At 38.6% G+C, this 27,537-nt stretch overlaps 1 protein-coding gene across 5 annotated transcripts in view; it reads right to left on the minus strand.

Annotated features, from left to right (window-relative positions):
* LOC124267283 (hsp70-Hsp90 organizing protein 3-like) overlaps positions 1 to 27,537 on the minus strand; it is a 51,306-nt gene that overhangs the window by 10,462 nt on the left and 13,307 nt on the right. The window contains exons 3-22 of one of the 5 annotated variants that reach the window (XM_046702196.1): positions 25,844 to 25,909; positions 24,718 to 24,766; positions 24,113 to 24,241; positions 14,942 to 14,973; positions 14,386 to 14,469; positions 13,851 to 13,892; positions 13,041 to 13,096; positions 12,859 to 12,895; positions 11,888 to 12,028; positions 11,555 to 11,600; positions 10,482 to 10,572; positions 8,780 to 8,830; positions 8,552 to 8,642; positions 7,674 to 7,778; positions 5,899 to 5,989; positions 5,051 to 5,165; positions 4,247 to 4,336; positions 3,471 to 3,573; positions 2,434 to 2,645; positions 224 to 299 (exon numbers count right to left, since the gene is read on the minus strand). In XM_046702196.1, the coding sequence (XP_046558152.1) occupies positions 248 to 299; positions 2,434 to 2,645; positions 3,471 to 3,573; positions 4,247 to 4,336; positions 5,051 to 5,165; positions 5,899 to 5,989; positions 7,674 to 7,778; positions 8,552 to 8,642; positions 8,780 to 8,830; positions 10,482 to 10,572; positions 11,555 to 11,600; positions 11,888 to 12,028; positions 12,859 to 12,895; positions 13,041 to 13,096; positions 13,851 to 13,892; positions 14,386 to 14,469; positions 14,942 to 14,973; positions 24,113 to 24,241; positions 24,718 to 24,766; positions 25,844 to 25,909 (1,683 nt within the window). In that variant the 3' untranslated portion in view covers positions 224 to 247. Of the gene's footprint in view, positions 1 to 223; positions 300 to 2,429; positions 2,646 to 3,470; positions 3,574 to 4,246; positions 4,337 to 5,050; positions 5,166 to 5,898; positions 5,990 to 7,673; positions 7,779 to 8,551; positions 8,643 to 8,779; positions 8,831 to 10,481; positions 10,573 to 11,554; positions 11,601 to 11,887; positions 12,029 to 12,858; positions 12,896 to 13,040; positions 13,097 to 13,850; positions 13,893 to 14,385; positions 14,470 to 14,941; positions 14,974 to 19,132; positions 19,205 to 24,112; positions 24,242 to 24,717; positions 24,767 to 25,843; positions 25,910 to 27,537 lie in introns of those variants that run through there. The other 4 variants (XM_046702198.1, XM_046702195.1, XM_046702197.1 and 1 more) reach the window with 4 other exon arrangements.

Below are 27,537 nucleotides of genomic sequence, written 5' to 3' on the forward strand. Positions count from 1 at the left end.
AAAGTACACATATTCAGAGTCGAAGACAAAACACAAAGCTCATGAATTTCATTCCTTCCATCTGATCGTGTTTTCAAGGAAGATCTCAGCCACCAGAGGAAGTGAGGCACAATACAAATGAGTGGTTACTGTACAAAGCCACCCCATCACATCAACACAAATGGAACAAAGCGATACGCAGGAGAGAAATGAACGGTAAGACCAAAATTTGATGAAATGTAACCTTAGCTGGGCCTGGCTGTCTTTCTTAGGCCTTTAAATTTTTACATGTTGCTTTAGAAGACCTCCGCCACTGAAAGCTAGAAAATTAAAATAAATGAATTGATGTCAAGAAAATATGTTTGTAAATCCAGTATCAAATCAAATGTCATGTTTTCAGAAACAAACCATCAGCCATTATCCCACAGAACTGATTTTTGCACTGAATTGATCTTACTTAATTTCCTGCTTGGCACCATTCATTGTTTTATATCTGAACTATTCTTTTACCATGCAAACATAACTGAACTTATTTGATATTTTTCAGTTTTCAGTGACATTTGCCAACTGAAATGTTTGAAGAATACGAAACTAGAATGGAAGCAACTTTTGTTATTATTTGTAACAGCATCTCAGGGTTTCTTATGAACGTCAATAAGAACTACAAACAATGCAAAACGTTGTGATCCCTAAAAGAATTATGTCTTTATGTCCTTGAAGATTTTGGGACATTTTGTGTGTAATTTTTCAACATAAGATGAAAGATTCAGGTTATGATACATTATGCTAAAACAGTGTCTTAATCTGATGATATAATTATTTCTAGAACAGCACAGATGTTCCCAAAACCTATGTTCTTGTATTCACCCAGGAGTAGGTGAGGTTTCATCAAATCAGAGGTTAGGATTGTCAACTATATGCACTCACAAAACATGACTATCAAATAAAGCACACACTACTACCTCTACTGGTATTCCACACTGATGCAAATGTGTGTCACCTATCAGCCATCTTGCAGCTATGTGCCCACGAGACAAGAGTACCATGCTATACACATGTGGGATTCAAACTCAGGCCGTCGGAGAGTCCAGTCCAAGATCATGCAGTTGGATACTACAGTTTAAGTTCAGGACAACCTACAGTCCTAGCAAGATTGTGTTCACCACTAAACGGTAAATTAATTACGACTCAAATGTTCCTGATCATAATCCTAAATTTGAACATAAGATTCGGGAGTCCATATATTCAATAATTTAGAAACAAACCTCAAACACTATTTATTTGTCTGCTGATGCAAAATTTACAAATTACAATTTAGTTGATAATGATGACCCAAAATAACCAGACTAGTTTTCACACAAGCCAATAACAATATCAATGTATGTTATATCTATCAATCAAGGATTGCCTCCCTGTGTAATGGAAATATGAATAATCGGAGTGTTACTTGTGACCAAAACTGTCTGTGTGTGATGATAGCATGCATTAATGGATGCATAACAATAGTCATAAATTTTAGATGCCTACAACAGATTACGTGAGGCTGCAAAGGACTGCAGGTGACTTGTGCATGATCGTGCATAACGTGTATGACCATGAATGACAATGCATGTACATGTATGACAACATATTCCAGTCTTATCTAGCAGCGCTATGTACAGCCTAAAGACCATGTGATCTTGTATGACCACATACGACCTAGTGTGACAACCATGCATGACCTAGTTTGACCATGTATGCCCTAGTAAGTCAATGTCAGGTCTAGTACAACCTCATGACCTGGTATTAGCTTATAACCTTGTATGAAAATGAATTACATAGAATGGCAACACATGACCTAGTATGAATTCACATGACCTAGCTGGCTATGTAAGACCTAGTATGACTACATATGACCTAGTATGATCTATACATTACCTAGTATGAATTCATATGACCCAGTATGATCTATAATGACCTAGTATGATCTATACATGACCTAGTATGATCTATACATGACCTAGTATCATCTATACATGACCTAGTATGACATATACATGACCTAGTATCATCTATACATGACCTAGTATCATCTATACATGACCTAGTATGATCTATACATGACCTAGTATGACATATACATGACCTAGTATGATCTATACATGATCTAGTATGACATATACAAGACCTAGTATGATCTATACATGACCTAGTATGATCTATACATGACCTAGTATGATTTATACATGACCTAGTATGACATATACATGACCTAGTATGATCTATACATGACCTAGTATGACCTATACATGACCTAGTATGACCTATACATGACCTAGTATGATCTATATGAATGACCGTGTGTATAACCATGATGACAGCATGCCACATTCAACACTATCATGACGGTGTCCACAGACGGACCAAGGCAAGGGTATATGGAACCATGGTAATAACTTGATGATAATTACCTACCCGGTCTGCTGCTGTTGTTGTTGCTGTTGTTGTAATTGCTGTTGTTGTTGTTGCTGCTGTTGTTGTTGTTGTTGCTGTTGTTGCTGTATCTGTTGGGTTTTTGTATGTGATGATGTATTTTTCTTTAGTATTGTTTGGGCTGGGCCATTGCCATTACAGATTGGATTGTCGGGGAACTTGATCAACAAACGCTGACCTTCACACTCAACGCCCTGAAACACAGAAGTCAGACATGTCAAAATATTTCTCAGTCACAAGTAATTCAAAGAGCATGGTTCTAGAAGCAGAACACCAAAAATGGACCTAAAGACATTAAACAATCACAAAGCTGTACAAATACTGAGATGAAGTTAGCTTACAATTTATTTCAACTAGCACTTGAATCTTAATGAAACATCCATTCATTGTTATTTTGATCCATATGTACCAACGTCTGGTTGAATGTTATTTAACATTACAGAAAGCAATATTCCGGCAAAATTGCTACAGATATCATTACACACAGACAATACTCAAACCTGAACAATGTAAACCAATGACACAGGATAAACTATTCATGGTAGTCTTACAAATGGGGGAACTAGAGAGCTAAATCATAAACACATCATAAACAGTAGTGAGTGAGTGAGTTTAGTTTTACGCCGCACTCAGCAATATCCCAGCTATATGGCGGTGGTCTGTAAATAATCGAGTCTGGACCACACAATCCAGTGATCAACAGCATGAGCATTGATCTGCGCGATTGGAAACCGATGACATGTGTCAACCAAGTCAGCGAAACTGACCACCCAATCCCGTTAGTCGCCTCTTACGACAAGCATAGTCGCCTTTTATGGCAAGCACATGGGTTGCTGAAGACCTATTCTACCCCGGACCTTCACGGGTCTCATAAACATTAACACGGGGGGGCAGACGCACACCCAATACACTGTTCATAAAGGATTTCACACATACAAGAGAATGACAACCCTGAAATACCCCATCAGTATCCCCAACACAACAATAATGAACGACCACTGTTTGACCTTGTCACCCACCTGTAAAGATTGCATAGCTTTTCCTGCTGACACAGGCATTTTAAAATTTACAAATGCACAATACTTGTCTGGTAAAAGCCTCACGCTGGTCACTGTACCATATCTGAAAAAAAACATAAATGTGAAACACCCAGGATGAACATACCACAGCAACTTGGTTAGAGGGATTACTCAATCTTCTGTTAATAACTGTCTCCTTTACTCCATTTTATTCACGAGTTATCACTCAATCATACAAAATTTTCATCATTATTTTAATAGCTATCCTATTAAATCCCTAATATCTGTACAAAAATACCCCTTGAACATTATGTAAAGTTCAAAATGAAGAAAGAATAGCTTAGGGACCGTTCATAATTTATGGCTAGGGGGGTGATGATGATTTTAAGGGGGGTCACCCATTTTGTTCTGGGGAGTGGGGGGTTTGTCAGCAATTGTGTACTTAAAAATATGAAAAGATTATGCTAAAAAATTATTGGAAGGGGTTGGGGGGGCCATTGATTTTGTACATGTTATGCAAAGGGGGGTCACTTACTTTGTGCGTAAATTTTAAGGGGAGTCATTCACATTGTACATGCTTCTGCATAAAAATCATCATCATCCCCCCTTGCCATAAATTGTGAACGGTCCCTTATGTCAAAAGTCAACGTCTATATACTTTATATAGCTACAATAATATATTACAGCAAAAGGCCTCAAACATTCCTAGGCCATCTTATTTCTTTCAGCAATATGGAAAATCATTAGACATGCCAAGTTAATAGATGTAAACTTACTTTTGAAACATTTGAACCAATTTTTTTTCTGTGACCTGAGGTAAAACATTTCCAACCCACAACGCAGTGAGACCCTCTGGATTATTGAAACTGTGAACAAAAACAAGACAACATGTCAGCACCAAGACTCACTACTGGCAAATTACATGAGCAGTGTTTCTATTACTCCCTTGAAATTATTAGTAATGCATCTAAATTTGTTTAATTTTCTAAAAATGTGTGGTGGGATACATTTTAAAATTTCTTCAAACAAATAACTGTTCAAGAAAGCTTTGTCTACTGATTATACAGAAGTTATTGTTTGTTTGGTTAGTTGGTTGTTTAATGCCACACTCAGCAATATCCCAGCTTTATGATGGTGGTCTGTAAATAGACTAGTCTGGAACAGACGATCCAGTGATTGACATGATGAAGACTGCTTTAAGATGGCACCTCATAATGGAGACTTGCTAAAGCAGATAATATGTAATGAAGACAGGTTTGAGCTGGTAATATGTATAGACAGGTTTGAGTGAGTGAGTTTAACTTTACATCACACTCAGCAATATTCCAGCTATATGGCAGCGGTTTGTAAATAATCAAGTCTGGACCAGACAATCCAGTGATCAAAAGCATGAGCATAGATCAACGCAATTGGGATACGATGACAATCACGTGTCAACCATGTCAGCGAGCCTGACCACCCAATCCCATTAGTCGCCTCTTACAACAAGCATGGGTTGCTGAAGACCAATTCCAAGCCGAATCTTCATGTGTCAGACAGGACTGAGCTGGTAATGCGTATAGACAGATAGTTGAACGTACTCCATTTTTATATCAGAAGGCTGTGACTGCTGAAAGGGCTGTAACCGGGAACTGGACGTTGTTATGAACTCATCTTCATCAGAGAAATAAACCTCTCCTGATAATGAGTTTTCCGCTGAAATAGGGAATGATAGCACTAACAGGGTGTTAAATAATTAAAGTACAGAAGTACTGTGGTTGACCGAATGTCAAAATTATCATAGCAACTTAAACAATAATATTCACGACCACCATTGTGCTACAGTATCAAAAGTATTAACATGATCAATGACAATATAAGTAAAAACATTTGTACATCATTAAGTTTCTATTTGTAATATTAACCAAAACATACGCATTTGAACGAACACGTTAACATCCACTGTAATTAAGTCCATACATCCATCAACAATCAAAGGGATTATCCTTCATTCTCTAACACTGACTGACTGACTGAGTTTGGTTTTACGCCGCTTTTAGCAATATTCCAGCAATATCACGGTGGGGGACACCAGAAATGGGGAACACCAGAAATGGGCTTCACTCATTGTACCCATGTGGGGATTCGAACCCGGGTCTTCGGCGCGACAAGTCAACGCTTTAACCACTAGACTACCCCAACGCCCCTCATTCTCTAACACCTTCTGCTGAACATAGGACGCATCAGACATAAATTTTTTTTGCAAAAACCCTCACAAAGTGGGATGGATAGAGGTTATATCAAAGTGCTATATACCGTATAAACTGTTGCTAAAACTTAGTCACACAACACTAAATTGAGATCAATCACATTTGAGTGGGGCTGCTTAATATGGACTGTTCACAAACTCTATATCCTAGTCTGTCATTACATCAGACTGTTCACTTACCAACTCCTGCTAATAGTGAGTCTAATGCAGTCTGGACAGAGCCGTGTTTCTTTATTGAAGCTTCTGCTTGTTGTCGTGAAAAACCCATTTCCTGAAAGATACAAGCGGAATACATGTCAGGATATGTTGACCAGTCCACACATGTTGGTAGCTTCCTTTAAGACAATTTGAGCCTCTCACTTACTGATCTTTAGTCTCAGGCCACTTTCTTCGCATTACTCTAAGTAATATTATTACAAACTTTACTGATCCTAACTAAACATTCCCAAGATCATTTCAAGTCATGTCTCAGTCCAATAATATCTGATCTAATATTCTGATAATTTCGGATTAAGTTATTAACTGAGTGTGTCTCTCTGTCGTAAGTATCATATATTGGGAATACTATGTGTATCTTTTCAGGTCAGGGGTATGAAATATGGCCAGGCTGCTATCAGGACCCACAGTCTTCAGAAGCTGCAGGAGATTACTTAACTCTTCAGGTCCTTATATAAACAAATAAACTGACACATAAATTTACTGCTAGCCAAAAAGGTTCCACACAGATTTGAACATTATTTCAACAGTTCATGAGATATCGCGTTAACAAGAATCGAGACATACGGACGCCGTTGAATACATAGTCCCCCGTTCCGCGTTGCGGAGGGGGACAACAAGCTTGTGCCATGAGATACTGTATGACATCATGATGCTGAGTTGTCCTGCAGTCACGCTTGAGAACATAAGCATGCCATGAGTCTGATGTCTTTGTGGCCATGGATGTACCAGTAATTAGCAATGGCCCTTGCTGTGAGACCATAGGTGGAAACATACGTAACAACTACCCTGACTATTTGCTGAGTTTACTAAACCATTCAGACTTTTGTTACCCCAAATAGATGGCTTAGTTTATCGCCATCTTTAAAGCGACCCAATGTATAAGGCGACACCCCTGAACAACCTCCAAAAGAAGTGCCAGCTTTTATACCCCATCAGCTAAGCAACCCTAATTAGTGGTGGTCCGATTAATTGACATAATCGAACATTGGTCGCAGTGACCAAATGACCAAGCAATTGATCACATTTTCTCATAATCAAACACAAACAATTTTGGAACTACTGTTTTAGTGTTTGAAACACTTGGAGATGCAACATATCATAGGAGTTGTCATAGACAAAAAACGTGTTCAATTCTTAGAAAACTCACTTCACTTACTGAAAAGTCATGACTGAATATTTCTTGAAGACTCCAGGAAGTTTGTTTTCATGATATATTAGCCATCACTTTAAAGTAGCAAGTTGCATCATTTTAACTAAAAAATATATAACAAAAACACCCCAAAAAAATAAAAATAAAAAAACCCACAGAGAACAACCTGAATAGGAAAATCTGAAAAATGATGCTAACCAATTTCTTTCGGTGATTGCTCGTTGATAATGAAGCAATCATCAATTGTGAGATTTCAGCCAATTCCCAACACTAACCCTAATGAAGCAATCATCAATTGTGAGATTTCAGCCAATTCCCAACACTAACCCTAATGAAGCAATCATCAATTGTGAGAGTTCAGCCAATTCCCAACACTAACCCTAATGAAGCAATCATCAGTGCATACACTTCGGCATCACCAATCGAACCTTAAAGTGATGCAGCTACAAAAAAAATAGTGAGATCTTCTTCGTGCATGAGGCATCCCCCTTCAAACTCCTCTTATCTTAGGTAACAAAAAGCTCACCCTATACCCAGCAATATATATTAATTGAATATGTCAGGACAGAGTAAACGCTGTACTCACTGTAAGCTGGTAGGTTCGAACTCGCAACAGCTCCTGTACAGCATCATCACAGTTTTTATCTAGTTTTAGCACCTGCATAAACGCTTTTTCTGCTTCAGGGAAAAGCTGGAAAAAGAACCCAAAATATTATGAACACTGATATTCCTGTCAACAGTTATTCCAACAAACTAAAGAGATCCTTGACCTACATTCACATGTTCAGCTCTGAGGAGTGAGTGAGTTTAGTTTTACGCCGCACTCAGCAATATTCCAGCTATATGGCGGCGGTCTGTAAATAATCGAGTCGGGACCAGACAATCCAGTAATCAACAGCATGAGCATCGATCTGCGCAAATGGGAACCGATGACATGTGTCAACCAAGTCAGCGAGCCTGACCACCCAATCCCGTTAGTCGCCTCTTACGACAAGCATGGGTTACTGAAGATCAATATTCTAACCCGAACCTTCACGGGTCTGTCACTTTGTAGAGCTACAGCCAAATGTCATTTGGGATAACTACAACGATATATCATCATGATCATTTTGTAAAACTACAACTAAATCAAATTTTGTATACCTGGTAACTATGATATTTTCTTTAACTAGAAGTATGTTCTTTGGCAAAAGTCCAGTATTACATATATTGCTAAAAAGAATTTAAACTACCAACAAACATTAAACAGTTTCTTAAGCATCACGATACTTTCTTTTCTTCATCTTTATCAAGAAATTACCAGTACTCCGGTGGTGAGTGTATTAGAACAGAAACTCAAATACTCCTGACATTGAGATCCCCTGAAAGGATAGGTTAAAGAAAGAAATATGAAAGGCGATATGAATTTCAACCATTTGATAAAATATTGTACAGGACTGTCAACTTTCTGAAACCTATACACACCTTGAGCCCTGCCAGAGCCCTTCCTTTCCTAAAATAACCTTTTGCCCAGTCCTTTGCAAGAACGATGGCTTTTTCAGCATCACGTAAAGCTCTGAAAACATATGAAAGAATGATGAGTTTTGGTGTCAATCCTGTATGTCTGCACTAAACTGTTTTAAGTTTCAATTTCACAATTTCAATATCAATTAAACAATTTCAAAAATGTCTGAATGACTACAATGAACTTACTTTTCATATTGGTGTATTCGATCATAACAGTAGGATCTGTTTCCAAAAAATCTGAAAAGTAAACCATTCATTTGATCAAGATAACATACAAAATATCAGTCTGACATTTTAACGTTTCAACTACTACTTCATCTTTCATTGACAAAAAAGTTCACAAAAATCTATAAACATAAACATAAATCCCAGAACTGTCACAGAACAAGAACATAATTTCTTAATACTGCACATTCATATTTCAAAGCTAAATTTTATAGTGGTCTGCACTTCATGTGATTGCTGTTACCTCCCTTTCTCCATTTAAGTTCACATTCCACAAAATAGTCTGCATAACTACATAATGCACACCCTAGTTTTAGAAAATTATACATGTTTACTTCTTTGTGTGACATTTTACAAGTTGGGATGTACAATAATGACATATTTTATGAACAGCAACTTCTAATATCTTATAAGTGAAACATTTCAATATAGGTTCTTGTACCATTGACTTGCTTGACATTATGTTATCCATAAAACTAGTCATCATCGTATGCTGATTGTTTAACACCTAACTAAGCAATATTTCAGCCACATGACAGCAGCCAGTAAATAATCTAGTCTTGACCTGACAATCCAAATCCAGACAGTCAAGAAACAAATCATTCTCTTCCCACAGAGGTTACTTGTCATTTCTTCCTACGAACCTCTGTTCTAATACGGCCCTTTCATGGTGCGAGTGTTCAGGATTCGTGATTGGTTGCAATCAGATTTAGTTGTGCAATCAGCGACGTTGTTTCAAAAGTGATCATTCGCAAGGCCTCGGTTATTTCCGTATGCTTCGAGAAAACTAGAACCTCTTTCCCTGCGCGATGCGTAAATGTTTCTTATAGACAGAACTCGGTCATGTAAATGGTGGATCAATGGCATCTCCATCGCCCTCGTTGACAACGGATAAGCTAGCCATTAAATGTCTTGTATATCACATCAACACAAGTTCCTGGCAGAGGAGGGATATTTGTGACCCAACATTTGCTTGTATTAGTCAAGTTGATGTAACACGTGTTCTGATTGGACAGAAAGAAGGGAGATAATTCGTGTTGCGATTTTCTGCCGCTAGGGGATTTTACGAGAACCGGGAAATATGACCGTATTAGAACAGAGGTTCATAGGAAGATATGACAAGTAACCTCTGTGGGAAGAGAATGGAAACAAATGTGGAACATACAAAATGTACCTTGACGAGGAGACTAGGTTCATTAGTGTATTTCTTTACTGTGTATATTCATATACTCTAGGTCATAACAATGGAACTGTGTGACGTACAGTACAGACAGTTTGTTCAGGGAATCTCTTCTAGAGAAAGAGAGTTTCCTTTACCTCAAGAGGGATCAGAACATTTTGACTTTGATGTGTCTGTACATTTCATCTTGAGAACTTTCTGTCACAAATGTAGCCTAAATGTGCAGAATAGCTAATCATATCCAGTGTTGACTCCTATATTGAAGGAGTGAGTGAGTATGTTTTACGCGGCTTTTAGCAATATTCCAGCAATATCATGGCGGGAGACAACAGTAATGGGCTTCAGACATTGTACCCATGTGGATATCAAACATGGGCCTTCGGCATGATCTGCGAATGCTTTAACCATTAGGCTACCCCACCGCCCCTGTATAGAAGGAAGAATGGCTCAGAGTAATCAATGTCCATCCATAACACAACTTACCTAAAATCTCTAGGGTCTAAATTGATAGCTTCTGTAAAAAGTTCAATGGCTGGGATGTAGTGACCTAACTGGGCCATTTCATTTCCTCTTACTGAAACAGAAAAGTGTTTATATTAGTGGTGTGACTATTGAAGTTACAAACACACACAAAATCGGTTGTGTGAAATGTGGAGATATACTTCACAAGAACAAATAATACTTTTTACACATTGTGTTGGAGTAAAATAATGTTGCATATTTTGCACAGTGGAATCTGAGACCGACTCATTTGTCCGGATTGTAAAGCAGTCCGTATTAGACAACTTTTGTCCGTTACCGTGTTCAATGCCACGATGAGTTACCTCCCTTTGCTGAGGACAACCAAAAACTTCTTCGTTCTTTTTGGTTTTTTATTTATACTCAATATATTATTTATACTTTCACTGGAAAAAGTCTGTTAATCCATTTATGCATATTGTCCCCTTTTTGGGACGGGTACTTCAAAAAGCATTTCTCTCCTATTGTTGAAGATAGAAACCTGCAGTTTAGATGTGAATGAAGCTGAGTACATTGTTTAGTGGTTGAACCATTCACATTACTTGTAGAGTTTAAGTTCTTTAAGCATGGCCACTTCCAGTGACAAGGCGGGTCCCCTGCCAATTCGGCAAAGTGTGCGGTAAGATGACTTTTTCATTGGTCCCTATTTTAACTATGTAAGTTCATTAGAAAGTGTTAAAAATAAAACGAAAATGGTTTGCATTTTTTCAATACTCAATTTTCCGCCAAAGTACCGTCCCAAAAATGGGACAATATGCAGATGAGAGAACTAAGATTAGGTCATACATTAGGCTTAGGTGGGGGAGATCAACCTCTTAAATCTTCAAAATGACTCTTTTCATTTGAAAGCTTTTTCTAACCAATCAGAATCCAGTATTTACTGAAGTCATGGTAGAATAAGATTTTATGCCTACTTTTGTCACATTTACTTCACAGCTTGGGATGACAGAAATCAGCTTCACTGACTGAGTTAACCATTTAAATACTGATGGCCCCTTCATAAAGAGACAGCTGTGGTTTTACCACGCAACACTCACTTGCTAACTGTCGACTCCGCAGTACTATTGGATCTAAATCTTCCACCTGAAGAAAAACCATCACATATCAGTTATGTTATGTTATGTCTCTTTAAAAACGTTTGCTCATATTCAAATAATGGAAATAACACTCCCTGAAAACCTTTAAAACAGACATTTTAACCCCCTTTCAATCTTTTCCCTACATTCAGTGTTGTTTACATAATCCATGAACCTTAAAGGGCCCATATCACATCTTATCCATTCACTATAATCCTCTTGTATTCAATTCTTTTTAGTAAATTGTAATATTTTAATCTGAAATTTGTTCAACTACAAAATGCATCTAATTACCTCTTCTTCACTCTTAGCACCGGACTGTTGCTTGTCTTTTGTTTTATCTTTTCTCCCTGTCTGTGATGTTTCTGTTGTAGTCTGACCTTTCTTCTTTTTATTTACAACTTTTGTGAAAAATGCAGAATTGGGGTCAAAACCCTGAAAACGAAAATGAACGGGTACATCACCATGACAACCAACTTCTCTGACATAAAACAAAAAGAAGATGATCCCAATCTGACTCCCACAGGAGATACTGCTTATGTAAGAACTCGTGGATGATATTACTGAGGAGATAGGAGATATATGCTGGGAGATATTACTGAGGAGATAGGAGATATATGCTGGGAGATATTACTGAAATAGGAGATTATCCTGGGAGATGTTACTGAGAAGATAAGAGCTTTATCCTGGGAGATATTACTTAGGAGATAGGAGATATATCCTGGGAGACATTACTTAGGAGATAGGAGATATATCCTGGGAGATATTACTGAGATAGGAAATATATCTTGGGAGATATTACTGAGGAGATAAGAGATATATCCTGGGAGATATTACTTGGTGATATGACATAGAAGCTGGCAGATATATCCTAGAAGATATGACTTTCCTTGTCACCCATTGGTTGATTTATGTTAGCTTGGGGTTTAATCTTCCCATTTAATACAAATGACTCTAATCTGACAAACAATTGCTAAAAATACTTTCATGCCATCAATGCAACCATAAAACTTTCAGACATATTTTCTACTCTGACACCAAACACGAATATTGCGAAATGTACAAAATGATAGGACTTCTCACCAAAATTCAATAAGATCAAAAAAAACTACACTGCATGTGTGTAAACATCGGCTGATGTCAGCAAGCTGACAATGCCCAAATGAAAGCAATGCAGACACCCAAGTCAATGTCACAATGGTATCAATCAATGGATTATAACTGCAATAGTGTGACAATAAACAGGAATTAGTGTGAGAACTTACAGCTTCTTCTGCTTCGGAAGATGATCCACTGTGACCTCTGAAATGAATCATTACCATGGTTACAATTGAAACCAATAAATTAATTTCAAGTATAAACATATTTTTTATAAACAGAACATTATTGATAAGAAGATGATTGATTATATCCAATACAGCAGCTGTTGATGGTTTTAGAAACTCACTTTTTGTCTGACCTCCTCCCCTTCTCACCGGATTTCTCCCTCTTTGGCTTCTCATCCTGCAAGAACAGTAACAATGCAACAGGTCCTCTAACTCAAGGGGAGACAACTATGCCTTACTTATGAATCAGGAGAGACTCGTTCTCAATAATATCAGATCTAACTTCTCGCTACCTCTAAACAAACAGAGTGAGTGAGTGAGTATAGTTTTACGCCGCTTTTAGCAATATTCCAGCAATATCACAGCGGGGGACACCAGAAATGGGTTTCAGAGAGACACACTTAGACTAAGGCTTAGTCTCTGAATATATATAATTTTGATAGTAACAAACAAGCCCATTTAAATTGAAAAGGAGACCCAGGGAGACCAGAGATTCAGAACCTGAGGAAATCTAGACTTTATTTTGGGCTTTAGCACTGCAGAGAGAGCTTGGCAGTGAGGAAAATAGTGTGGTTCAGGGTCTGTGAGACAGACTTGAGACAAACTGAGAACTATCATGTTGTTTTCTTTGTTACATTCAGCATATATACATCCTGTCCACTTCATGTTACATTCCTGCCTGACAACAGTACAAGAATCTGTATCGGAACATCACACTCACAAAATAGAAGAAGTTGTTATAAAGTTTGTCTATATTGTACTTCAGAACCTATAAAATGCCACTCAAAGAAAACTGCCCAGTGAATTAACTGCTTGTCAGTAGTAAAGAAAGGGTGTTTCCAGTTTGGCAGGTGTTGCTTTTCAAGCTTAAATAACTACTGAACAAGGGACTCCCAAGTACAGAAATTTACAGTCATCCATGCCAACTGTACCTTCTGGTCCTGTTTTTCCAGCTTCTTCCTCTCCCGTCTTCTCTGCAAACAGGATATGAAATACACTATTATTTTCCACAGTACAATGTATGGGGGCTGTTTAACTTTAAAACACATGCTGTGTGCACATATCTTTGACTAGAGACTTAGAACAGGGAATGAAGATGCAAATTAAGTTTAAGACTCCTAGGGCCAACCCCTTCCTATAAAGGAGTGAGCAAGTGAGTTTAGTTTTATGCCTCACTCAGCAATATTCCAGCTATATGGCGGCGGTCTGTAAATAATAGATCTGGACCAGACAATCCAGTGATCAACAGCATGAGCATCGATCTGTGCAATTGGGAACCGATGACATGTGTCAACCAAGTCAGCGAGCCTGACCACCCGATCCCATTAGTCGCCTCTTACGACAAGCATGGGTTACTGAAGATCAATATTCTAACCCGGACCTTCACGGGTCTCCTATAAATGACTTTCCCAATACATGCTGGTTTCAGCAAGTGTTCCTGCATAACTTGCAACATGGTGAACATACTTTCTTTTTCGCTTTCCGCTTCTCTGCTTTCCTTTTTTCTTTTTCTTCTTCTGTAATAAGTTCTTCAGCATTTCTATTTACCTCCTGAAAAATAAAGTTTCATGTCACATGAAGGTAAACTGACACACAACATCACTGATGGACATTTAGTTCAGTGTAAGTGAAGTACTACAAAAACCTTTTTGGTTCATCTTATAAATCTAATCAGAATCACATACCTTTTCTTAAGGCTTCAGAAACAGTTTTGAAAAGATGGTACTGGTGCTACATAAAAAATATACTGAACTAAAATGACAAGTTACCTTGTGTTTATTTTTAGATGCTATATACACATATACATTGGCAATATCCCAGCTACATGACAGCCTTATATTAAAGTCTGGACCAGACAATCCAGTGATCGATATCACGAACAACAAACCATGAGGGTACTTTGACAAGCCAATAACAAAGTCACCAAGCCAGACCACCAATCCACTTGGTCACATCTTTCAACAAGCAAGTTTTCCTGGAAAGTCAACTCATGGTTGCCTGTCGGCTATAAAGAAACACCTACCTCAGCTGTTAGATGCCGGGAGTTGTCTCGACCTACAACAAAAGAAAGCCACTATTCAACTGCATCAATAAACACATCAAACCCATTGGAGTGCATAGCTTAGTATTGGGATCAATGTTTATTACAGTCTATTACCCAGCTAATCAATACACAAGATGTGTATGTCTAACAAACAAACAATACAGGACAACAAAGCAATGTGCTAGAAATTAACAAACAACAAAACTTCAAATAAGAGAGAGCAGTTACCAAACTGTTTACTTGTTTACTAAATAAACATCTTAATTTCCCAGTGTAACAGGCCTGCAAGTTTTCTCCTTGCTAGATTTTTTACAGCCATTAAAGTAAATAATATCAGCTTTACTCATAATATTGGTTCTCTAAAAAAAACATAGGATCGTTATTGTAGGTAATGCATTAACATATGGAGGTAAAGTTGTTTTACAGCTGAGATTTGTTGTACAGCTGAGATTTGATACAATGTATGCATCTGAACCACAAAAATCAGATCTACTGTTTTCTTACTGAGTGAGTGAGTGAGTAAGTGTGTTTAGTTTTACGCCACTTTTAGCAATATTTCAGCAATATCACGGCGGGGGACTGAAATGTGGGGAATCGAACTCAGGTCTTCGGCATGATGAGCGCACGCTTTACTACTAGGCTAACCCATCGCCCCCCTTTTCTTACAAGAATTAGTTCTGACTAGCTCAACACATCACAATTAAGTATTTGGGGTGGGATGGTGGGTCACAAAACATAGTATCCTTTAATAAGGAATAAAACAAGAGTCCTCAGGATATGACATATTTCTAAGTCTGCTACAATTCAGAAATGGAGTCTGGCTTCTTATACCCTACATTTGGTTCCCTGCCATTGGATAACTTCTGTTCAGTGAAGAAAACAATAATGCTGTTGAGCATTTTTAATATCACAAATCATCAAGGTGAGGTCAGGTTGGGTGAGGTGAAATTGGGTTTTACGTCGTGCTTGAGAACATTTCGCCCATATGACGACGTGCATGCGTGTGTATGTGTATGTGCGGCTGCTTGTACTAGCCCAGACTTAAGCTGGTTTTATAGTGCTAGCCCACTGAGATACCATGCCGCAGTGAAGCATGAATACCCCACTCAGACACATTATACTGACTCCGAGCCGACCAGTCCTTGTTGTACCCATTAATGCCGAGCGCCAGGCAGGAACCAACAAGTACCATATTTTAACGTCTTTTGGTATGACGCGGTCGGGGATCGAACCCGCGACCTTCCGCTCTCCGGGCGGATGCTCTAACCACTACACCACTGAGGCTGTCACAAATCATCAAGAGGTACCAGTATACCACAAGACTTACCTCTATCCAGAAACGAGCACCACCCTATTCTCAGTCCAGTAATAAATTGTCATTATTGAAACATAATGAATTACAAAAATATAGAAACCAAATCTTCAAAAGGCACAGCTTGACTACTTATCTAAGTACTTCCACCCTGGCACCATGGTATGGTGCCCACAAATCATGGATCATATTTACAACAAGTGGATTGATAATGGTCGCGTACCGATCCATCAAATTTCTGATTTCAGAGTAGTAAAATGCATTCTACGGATCAGCACTGTGATCTTAGCTATGAATTAGTTATCAAAACATTGGATCATACCAAAAAACAAATATGCAAGGGGTGTTGGATGGTTTGACTCTCTATATTTTTGTACTTTTCTACAGTATACATGTATATCTTTGCCTACTCATATGATACAATGAGAAATTGATGCATTAAATGTAGGTTTAGATTCTCTATATTTTTTTACTTTTGTACAAAATTGAAATTGATGCATTAAATAAAATGCATTCATAAGGAGAAATATATAGTTTGTGATGTTCAAACTTCTCGAGTAGTAATTTAGACTTAGTGCATAAACCTGGGAGTGTAATAATGTAAGGTATACAAAGTCGCACGGTAGGGATTAAAATTAGGAGTCTCTCTAATCTCAAATATCTTTGTTATAAAAATTGCTTAACATAAAGTAAGTTTATCATTTTGGTTGGCTAGTGGTCCTACAAACTTAACACAAAAATGGGTGCTTTGTATAATATTCTGGTAGATACTTTTGTCTGCTCTCCTCATACCTAGGACCTACAAGGAGGACATGGAACTCGTCTTCATCTGTGTTTCTACAGAACAGGCAGAGCGATGCATCAGGGTCAGGGTTTTTAGCCCAATACAAGCTGACCCCTTAATTAATGAACTTAGACTCTCCCAGTGTGTTAACACAGTCTGAAATTCGACCGATTAGGACAGAACCACTCAAGCATGATTCGACGGATCGGCACTGCTGGCTGTTCAACGTTCGACGGATTAGGCCATAACCTTGATAATCAGCAGATACCCACCCGGATCAGCAACAGTTGTTTAATCACATTATCAAGGATCAAGAAATGGATGAATCTATGATCAAAACCTGCTTTCAGCGGATTCAGGAACAACCAAGGGAGGGAATTCATCCTTAGTAAGTAAGTACTAACTCAGCATGTCATGAGAGAGTATGGTTTTACACCGCTTTTAGCAATATTCCAGGTATATCACGGCGGGGGACACCATAAATGGGCTTCCGACATTGTACCCACATAGGAATCGAACCTGGGTCTTCGGCGTGACGAGCGGACACTTTGACCATTAGGCTATCCCACCCGCCCCAGCATGTCATGAGTCAAATGTACTTTCTTTCTACATAGAGATCCTCTAACCCAGCATTCCAAAGGACACTGATTAAACATTCATGGCACACAAAGGCTCCATATCCGATATTAATTCCATCACAGCTGACTCGGTAGTACAATCAGCAAGACTTGTAAAACTGGTTTCGAACTGGTTTTGTCAGATACGGTCAGTCATTTTCAAAATAGATTGTTGAATAAATGATGTGATGGCTGATTATGTGTCAATGCTTTATCAGATGACTTCATAAAGAATCATATTTTCCAGCAACTGGAGTGCCTGGTTCAGACATTATTGCTTACCATAACCTGATTATTTTCCATTGTTTACCATGATATAGCAGGATATGGTCCCAGCACAAGACATTTAGGCCTAAAAAAAATGCTGTGGTTCCAATTACCCGACCGACCCTTGAATTCTGGTGCCTACCCTATCTTTTTTAGGCGGTATGAATAAAATAAGATTTCAGATACCATTGTTTTTCCCCGTCACCGACTGACATCGGCCTTTTTGATAGGGAAAGTCCACATGATGGCGGCAAGCTTGATTGAATAAACAATTACAAATTGATAAATGTGTTATTAGTTTGTACTTAACTTCTAAAAAAAATGTAAAAAATAAAATCCTACGTGTAACTACCCTAAAGAGGTGTAATCGGAACCACAACATTTTCGTGACAAATAATTACTACTCATTGAGGATTTTGATGAATATGACAAACGATATGTCTTCAGTAGTATATTTACTCAAAATATAAACATACAATAAAATGCTGCAGAACACTGCAGTGGTTTGTGATTCCTTTTTGATTTTCCGAATCAATAAATGTCATTCTGTATGCATTTTAAAAACATCCAGCCTGCACACAAGGTAAATTAGAACCGACACTGCATGAATGATTGATGATGACAAATAGGCTCAATACGAAGACTGCCATCTTGAAGATGGCGTTCCAACTGAAGCATCTGCACAACGAAACACAGGACCTTTCCATGACATGAGCAGCTCTGTTACTGGCTGACAATATATACACACATCAAGAGCTTCTTAAAGCATCCATACTGAACCAAATGTTTATATACATCTTCATTCTGCTGACTAATCATAAATGCATACAACCTGAAGCACAACACTGACTGTAAAATACCAAGCATTTACATTTCAAATTCAATGAAATAGAGCTTAAAATCAGTCCAAAGACAAATAAATGTGGCAGTAAATTAATGAAACAAAACCTAAAGGTACTGCATGTTTACATAGAGCCTGGCTTTGACAAGTATATCCAGCTGCTGATCATGTTTAAAACAGATGCCCAATCGGACAAGTTGAACCATCAGTTCTCCATCCAAACATGCTATGCAGTGACCATTTTGACCAACTGCTCCCAATGAGACATCTTTGGGGTACAGGGGGCATATTCCATGAATTCAAGAGGAAAGAGCAAAATTAGTGTAAAAGAAAAAAGAAAAACACCTACATATGCAATCATCGAGACGAACAGTACAGAGGCCGCCGTCAGTCCACATGTCCCAGGTCCCGGTTTAGCCTTGCATACCGGATGCAAGCAGTGGGTACATACTAAAATAGTCCTTGTCTTGCATTATTTATTGCCAGCATTTCAAGATAGCCTTGACATCAAGTCAGCATAGAATTATTGATCTTGATAAGTTATTTCCTATTTTTTACCTTTTCAAAGACAGAGGATGGCTCTTGACAAATAGTTGATCAGGTCATTAATTGGAATTGGCTGTGTAACCATGGTAACTGCCAAAGACTTACCCATTCTACTTCCTTCTTTCTTATTTCTGGGGGTATGATGATCTACTGACAGTATTGAAAACCTACTTAATCAACAAACACCTCAATGGAAAGATTTAAAAACATATATCTTCTGGATATGTTGTTGACATTTGAAAACATCAACAAAGATAACCACTTGACAACAATGTCAACTATGATATTTAGATATTTTCTTATTCAACTGAAAACTGACTTTAAAATCTGAATGATTTGAACCAATAATGCCTTCATAAGAATACAACGTTCAAAAATACATGGCCTATGTGATCAGGACACAGTAAGGCCAGTAAGAGCAGTTAATCTGGTCTTACAGTAAGTCGGGTAGACTAACACTTTTGGGTCAGACACTGCATGGGGTCAGCCAATGACTGGGGTCACACACAGTTGGGTCAGACAATGAGTGGGGTCACATAATGAGTAGGGTCAGACACTGAGCGGGTCACATAATAAGTGGAGTCAGACACTGAGTGGGGTCACATAATGAGCAGGATCAGACAGACACTGAGTGGGGTCAAGACAATGAGTGGGATCATCAGTGGGTCAGACACTGAGTGGGACACTGAGTCAGATAATGAGCAGGGGTCAGACACTGAGTGGGGTCACATAATGAGCAGGGTCATAATGGAGTGGGGTCAGACACTGAGTGGGGTCACATAATGGGTCAGTGGGGTCACACAGTTAGGTCAGACAATGAGCAGACACAGGGTCAGACACTGGGGGTCACATAATGAGCAGACACTGGGGGATCAGACACTGAGTGGGGTCACATAATAAGTGGAGTCAGACACTGAGTGGGGGTCACATAATAAGTGGGCAGACACTGAGTGGGGTGGAGTCAGACACTAAGTAGACACAGACACTGAGTGGGGTCACATAATAAGTGGACACTGGTCAGACACTGAGGTCAGGAGTGGGGTCACATAATGGGCAGGGTCAGACACTGAGTGGGATCACATAATAAGTGGAGTCAGACACTGAGTGGGGTCACACAGTTGGGTTAGACAATTAGTCTGGTCATTCACAGACTTGGGTTACCCAGTGAGTAGGGTCAGACATTGAGTGTGGTCACACGACGGATCAGTTCTCAGAAAGTATCATTAACCACCTGATCGTTATTGCTCTGCCTTTTCCACAAGTGCTGAATACTGCCCATGACTACACAGAGGGTGATATCCAGAACAAAGACAGCCCCGGAGCCATGTTTGCAATGAGCTACTGAGATTCCAAAATAGAAGACAGCCCCATGTGTATACAAGTGAATCAGTTTAATTCTACTACTTGGCAAACATGTCCACAATAATCAGGTCCAAATGAAAAAAAGGGAAAATCAATTGAACCCAGACTTCAATCAATATAACAAATATGCTGAGTACTATGGTGTATCCATGGTTACAATACAATCATACTATTGAAAATCGTTAACCTGAATGTAATATTCAGTAAGTCTTACAATGCTCATAGCATGCACTATGTGTACAGAAGCTTGTAACCTGGAAAGACTATATGTTCCTTTAGGCCAGGTTTAGTGGTCTAATGTCATGTTGATGATAGTTTGCTCCGCTGTGAACAAGATGTGTTTGTTGTTTTACACTGCCCTCAACAATGTTCGAACCATTTCAACCTGTAAATAATCAGGTCATGGCCAAACGAACCAGCGATTGATATATCGAAGAAAATCATATGACACACACAATCAACCGAGTCACTAACTCTGATCACGGAAAACTTGGGAGAAGAAATAGACGTATTCACAAAGTTGATAACTTACAGGGAAAGAAACCTTTCAAAAGTTCAATTAGGCATCGGCACACAAAATACAAAGTAAGATCAGTGACCTTTTCACAAAGTAACAAAATATACCTTGTTTTTATTTGAATGAATAAACATGAATGTGCATTCAGACACTGCCTTGTTTCTTATTCACACATGTTAATGCTAAAGTGACAGTACGCTGGCGTCATAAGCGAACTTGCAACCTGCCTAAACCGGCACTGTCAAAATCGGCATTTTTATTTGGTCCCGAGTGATGCCGGTATTGACAGAGTACACTGTATTTTGTGTGTGCCCATGTAAGATACAATTTACTGAGCATTTACAAAAATTCAAGCGTACTTGTACGCAATCGACTCAATATGAATTGAGTTTTCACATACATATTTGCGTAATTTATGCAGATACGCAGCTTCTTTGTACCTCTGTTCGTAGGTTTACTGAGGAGATAATCCTATTGTGTTTACATTTTGGAAGTGATTATAGTTGGTTGAACACTGCTAAATGTCATTTAAAATTGAACGCGTTAAATATGCACTCATTACCCTTGCGTAGTGTTTTGACACTACTGCGGATAGAGCCTTCTAAATGGTTTCGCCCATACTCCGGGTGAAACAGGAAAAAGAAACAATTTACATAGTGTCAAATGTTTTAATTATTTCCACAACCAAGTTTTCTTCAAATACATTGCAAGTTGCAACATCTGTACTGGCATTCTACTTCTTATGTTATGGACAACTTTAATGGAATGAGTTATGTAATAAGGAACACCCCTCTAACTTCAAAAATAGATTCGTCTGGTTTGACCTTCGTTCTGACGTCATTGGCGCGTGCCATTTTCAAACGCGTACGCCGTCCTGGATGCGTGTCAGTGCTTTGCTTAGTTCCGAAAGTAGTTATTTATGACAACCTGACTGTTGTCAATTTTGAAAAGACCAGACATCGAAGGCGAAGAAGCAGTGATTGTGTGATTCGACTTACATACCAGGCTGGGTCAATATTTTCCTCCATATCCGATCCAAACACATCAAAGAAATCGCCAAGGTCAAACGTAACAGTTTCAGACGACATGTTTGTTTACCTTTGTAAGGGTTAATGATTGCAAAATATTCCAACTCGCAGTGAACCGGCTCTCAGAAGTGGTTATTGAAAATTTTTCACCTCTAATTTTTTAGTAACAGCCAATCAAAAACGAACATACTTAAATGTCATGGTAGAATTAACTATCAATACAAATTTCACTGGCCACCAGGACCAATGCAAACTAACTGTTTAGTGGTCCTGATGAATTTTTACTAGCCAGGGACCACAGGCCAAGCCTAAATTTCGCCCACAGATCTTTTTTTACTTTCAAAACACTCTCTTTCACAAGAACATATTTGACAACTTTTATGATAAAGGTCTTGTTTATAAACAGGCCCTTAGTACACCTTATTTTCACGAGATCATTTTATATCCTACATAAAGCCCTTCACATACAGTTTAATATCCATTCTACCATGACTTCAGTAAATACTGGATTGTGACTGGTTAATTATAGTCATTCAGAGGCATAAAATCAAGTCATATACCTCTGATTTTCCAACATAATATGTATTTTTGAAATCATAATAACGTGGGTATGGTGGAATGGAGATAATTTGTTGTTTTACACTGACTGAGCAATGTTCCAACTATTTTCAACTTATAAATAATCAGGTCATGGCCAAATGAACCAGCAATTGATATCACGAAGAACATCATATGACACACACAATCAACCCAGTCACTAACTCTGATCACGGAAAACTTGGAGAATAAATAGACATATTCACACAGTTGATAACTTACAGGGAAAGAGCCCTTTCAAAATTTCCAACTAGACCACACGTTTGGTTTTAAATCAAATTTAGAGCTATTATAAGTTTGTTATACACCTCTGATTTTCCAACACAGTATGTTTATCTCCTAACTGTACAGTCCCTAATCTGTTTTATATCCTCAATATTGTCCCTTACATAGTTTTACACCTTGTGCAGTCCCTAGTGTGGAGTTCTATATCCTGCATGCAGTCCCTAATCCTTAGTTGTATATCCTGCATGTTGCCCCTAATGCTTAGTTTCATATCTTGTGTTGTCCCTAGTGTTGAGTTCTATATCCTGCATGCAGTCCCTAATCCTTAGTTGTATATCCTGCATGTTGCCCCCAATGCTTAGTTTCATCTTGTGTAGTCCCTAATATGGAGTTTTATATCCTGTATGAGGTCAATAATCTGGAGCTGTAGGTGTTAGAAGTTTCAAATCTTAACAATACAAAGGCCTCTCTACTAGGCTAACTAACTTAAACCTAAAGTAGATTATTGTTCATTCTTGCACAACATATACAACTCAAAAGAAACTTACACACACAATTCTTTGAAAATACTATAGTTAAACAGTGAGCGAGTAAACATTTGACATCGCATCGGCAATATTGCAGCCATATCGCGAACATAGTAACATTGTAACAACAGGAACATGAAAGGTGAGGTGAAATTGGGTTTAACGTCATGCTTGAGCATATGTCGCTCATATGACGACGTGCATGCGTGTGTATGTGTATGTGCGCTGCTTGTACTAGCCCAGACTTAAGCTGGTTTTATAGTGCTAGCCCACTAAGATACCATGCTGCAGTGAAGCATGAATACCCCACTCAGACACATTATACTGACTCCGAGCTGACCAGTCCTTGTTATACCCATTAATGCCGAGCGCCAGGCAGGGACCAACAAGTACCATATTTTAACGTCTTTTGGTATGACGTGGTCGGGGATCGAACCCGCGACCTTCCGCTCTCCGGGCGGACGGGAACATGAAAGAAAGAGGTGAACGTTTTCCACACTGACAAAACAAAACATAATCCAACATACTTTTTTTCTTCAGATCTTGTTTTAGCCTGATCTTGTCAGTATACAAGGGGTACGGGATGTCGTCATCAGAGTCATCTGTATCGTCATCGTCGTCATCGGATGTGTCATACCCAGACCCATTGAGGGTACCTAAAACAAGAAAGTATTAATTATCTGTAAAACAGGTGGAGACATTTTGTTACTTATATTGGATTTACTTGATTCTGTGATGGTATTATTTCATACAAAATATTTATGCAATTAACATTAGTGTGTGAGTAAGATGTTTAATGCAGATTTTAACTTTTATATCACAGAATGTAAGCTTACTGTGATAGGAGAGCCTCAAGTGATACAGACCTCAGACATTTATCACATCATCACCATGGTAACACCCCCACCCCCCACCCAGTACGGTCCTGACAAAGCTAGACACATAATCAGGGCAACTGGGATAATTGAGATTAAATGTTACTGTCACCATAATTAGCCTAATTGAAAGCAGAAACATAGGCAGGACTTAGATTTGAAAAGATAAACTGTCTCTGCTGCATGTATGGCATGGAGATCCATATTAAAAGTTATAATGTTATTGCCATAGATTGAAGGGACTGAACTGAACTCACCCAAAGATTTAGAGAAAAATACTTCTTGAAACATCCGTAACATTTCATCCTGAAACGAAAAAAACATAGGGTTGATAGGAGAAAAATGTTAGTCATAAACATGAAAAGTCAGTTACCTCCCTTATCAAATTCCAAAGTATCAATGAACTGGAGTTTGTGGTGATACATGTAGTCATATATAATCGAGGTAAAGGTGAGCCATGATAGATTTACGTTCACTCAAATAGTGAGTGTATGCACACTTCGCTGACATCAGCTTGTACTTGTCCCAACAAATGCTGGTTATATAGAGCTCACATGCTGAGATACATTGCCTTAGTCTAACACCGACATCCACTTAAATACAGTAAAAAGACAAGTCCTTGTTGTATCCTTCTAAAGGCAAATAACTGATAGGGTAACAAGTACCATGTCTAAACACTTAAGGGTATGACGCGCCCAAGAATCCAACCATCAACCTCCGTCCAGGAAGACACTATCCACGGAGGCAGACCCACTACAGCTGAACCTCTAGGAGTAGGTAGTAAGTGGGTTTACTCCCTTCAGGACTATCCTATTCACATCACAGCTGGGGAAACCACAAGCAGGTTTCACAAATGGCACAAAGTAGAAACTCGAAAACAATTTTTTCAATATACATCCAAAGCCTTAGCCAGTAGGCTGCAATATTACTGAAAGTGGCACAAAACCATATCTATTCAGAGACAATGGAGATTCCAGGTCAGATTTGGTTCTCAGTAATCTGTGTTGATTGCAAGAGGTGAGTAAAGGGATCAGGTAGTAAAACTTGTGTGTTTGCTTGTCTTTATATCTGACAGTATAATAATTTCTCCTAATGTCAATCGACTCATCCACTGATCCAGACTCAAATATTTACAGAATGTTTTCACATTGAGAGACTATTACTGAATGTGGTTCTTAAAACACAAACAAACTCTCTAACGGTCCACTGTATTACAGCATTGTCCCAGCAAGACTGACACACTTAACATGCTTAACACTGTCCTAAAAGATAAGATGTGGATGCCAATCCCATTCAGTATAATCAGACCCAGGAATGACATCAGTCACATAAAAATCTTGGGAACAAGACCTACAAATTGGCCAATCACAGAGTGGCACTTACCAGCGTCATATCTGATTGGCTATCTGTCTGCAGTCTCTTGTATGCATTGCTCACTTGTTTGAACCTCTGAAATGACAAGTGTTGATATTAAAATACAGCCACATGCAATGTAATAAACATCATTTAATACTGTGAGAAAATTGCAGAACACACCGTAGTAGATACTACTCTATATTTCTATGAACAAATATAGCAGTTAGTTGTAGAGGTATAATAATTAATTGCTAATGTTGTTATGAAGTGTTTACTCATCCAGTGAGTGAGTGAGTTTTTCGCCGCTTTTAGCAAAATCTCAGCAATATCACGGCAGGGCACACCAGAAATGGGCTTCACACATTCTACCCATGTGGGGAATCGAACCCAGGTCTTCCACGTGAGCGAACACATTAACCACAAAGCTACCCCACCGCCCCGTTTACTCATCGAATTATACCATCATCATGTCATTACTATCACCTTTATCATTGACCGACTACTTAGTGAGAGGTGTGGTCCTTAGCAAACGTTGAGGAGAATACTTTCAAGAAAAAACATCTCATCTGATGTTCATTGAAAATGTTGGAAATTTAGCATGATATTTTTTAGGGGTTCAATTTCTGTGACATTATTATATTCCTAAATGTCCTTCAAATTTTATTCCAATTTTCCATGAATGCCAATAACCTTCTGATCAGAATGTATCATGAACCATTTCGACTTTATCAGGCGAGACCGGTAAGGTCCGGGATAGACTTGATCTTAAGTAACCCATGCTTGTCATGAGAGGTGACTAACGGGATCGGGTGGTCTGGCTCACTGACTTGGTTGACACGTCATTGTATCCGTATTGCGTAGATCAACGCTCATGCTGTTGTCGATCACTGGATTGTCTGGTCCAGACTCGATTGTTTACAGATCGCCGCCAATTAGCTGGAATGCTGCCGAGTACGGCGTAAAACTAAACTCACTCACTCACTCAGGTGAACGTTGACCCCTCACATGGCCACTACTGCACGCATTTGAAACAGAAAAGTCTTTGGCTCTTGACTGCTTTGAAACAAAGTTACAAGCATTCAAAGTTTAATGACAGCACTTTCAATTTGGGAAAACACATGCCCAAAGCCAGTATATCTTTCTTATAAAAAGTCCCATGCCTCTAACTGCCATAATAACAAACTCACACTTTCACTTATTGTTCAATAACCTTGACCTTCAAACTCAGCCATGAACTGCCTACTGATCATGCAACATATTTTCTTGAGTACATAGTACAAGTTTGGATTTATGTCACGTACACAAGCTGTGACACCTGGAAAATAACTGAGTATACTTGGCTCTCAAGGTCATCCAATCACATCCTCATGCCATTTGTCCCTGATCACTGATGTCGGAGATGGTAAAGGTTTCTTATTAAGTTGCATCTCAGAACAGTGTTCTTAAAACCATAAGGACTGATCATACATGAACTCTCCCCAATGAACATTTCATGAAATGCAACTGCTCTTGTAACAATAAGTCCTGTATGTTGTTTAGACAATTTTTCTGGACCAAGTTCTTGGCAGACACAGTACATTAGCAGAAAGAGGAAATAGTATTTTGCTTAATTTATGCAGGAACCCCGAACAAATGGCAAGAATTACAAAAAGGCTGTTTCAATTATATTTCTAGTTAAATCAGTTCACTTACATCACCAGTAACAATGATGATCATAATAT

The sequence above is a fragment of the Haliotis rubra genome, unplaced genomic scaffold (genome assembly GCF_003918875.1).
Source record: "Haliotis rubra isolate DU_JTF1 unplaced genomic scaffold, ASM391887v1 Scf130, whole genome shotgun sequence".
In the NCBI taxonomy this organism is placed as follows: domain Eukaryota; kingdom Metazoa; phylum Mollusca; class Gastropoda; order Lepetellida; family Haliotidae; genus Haliotis; species Haliotis rubra.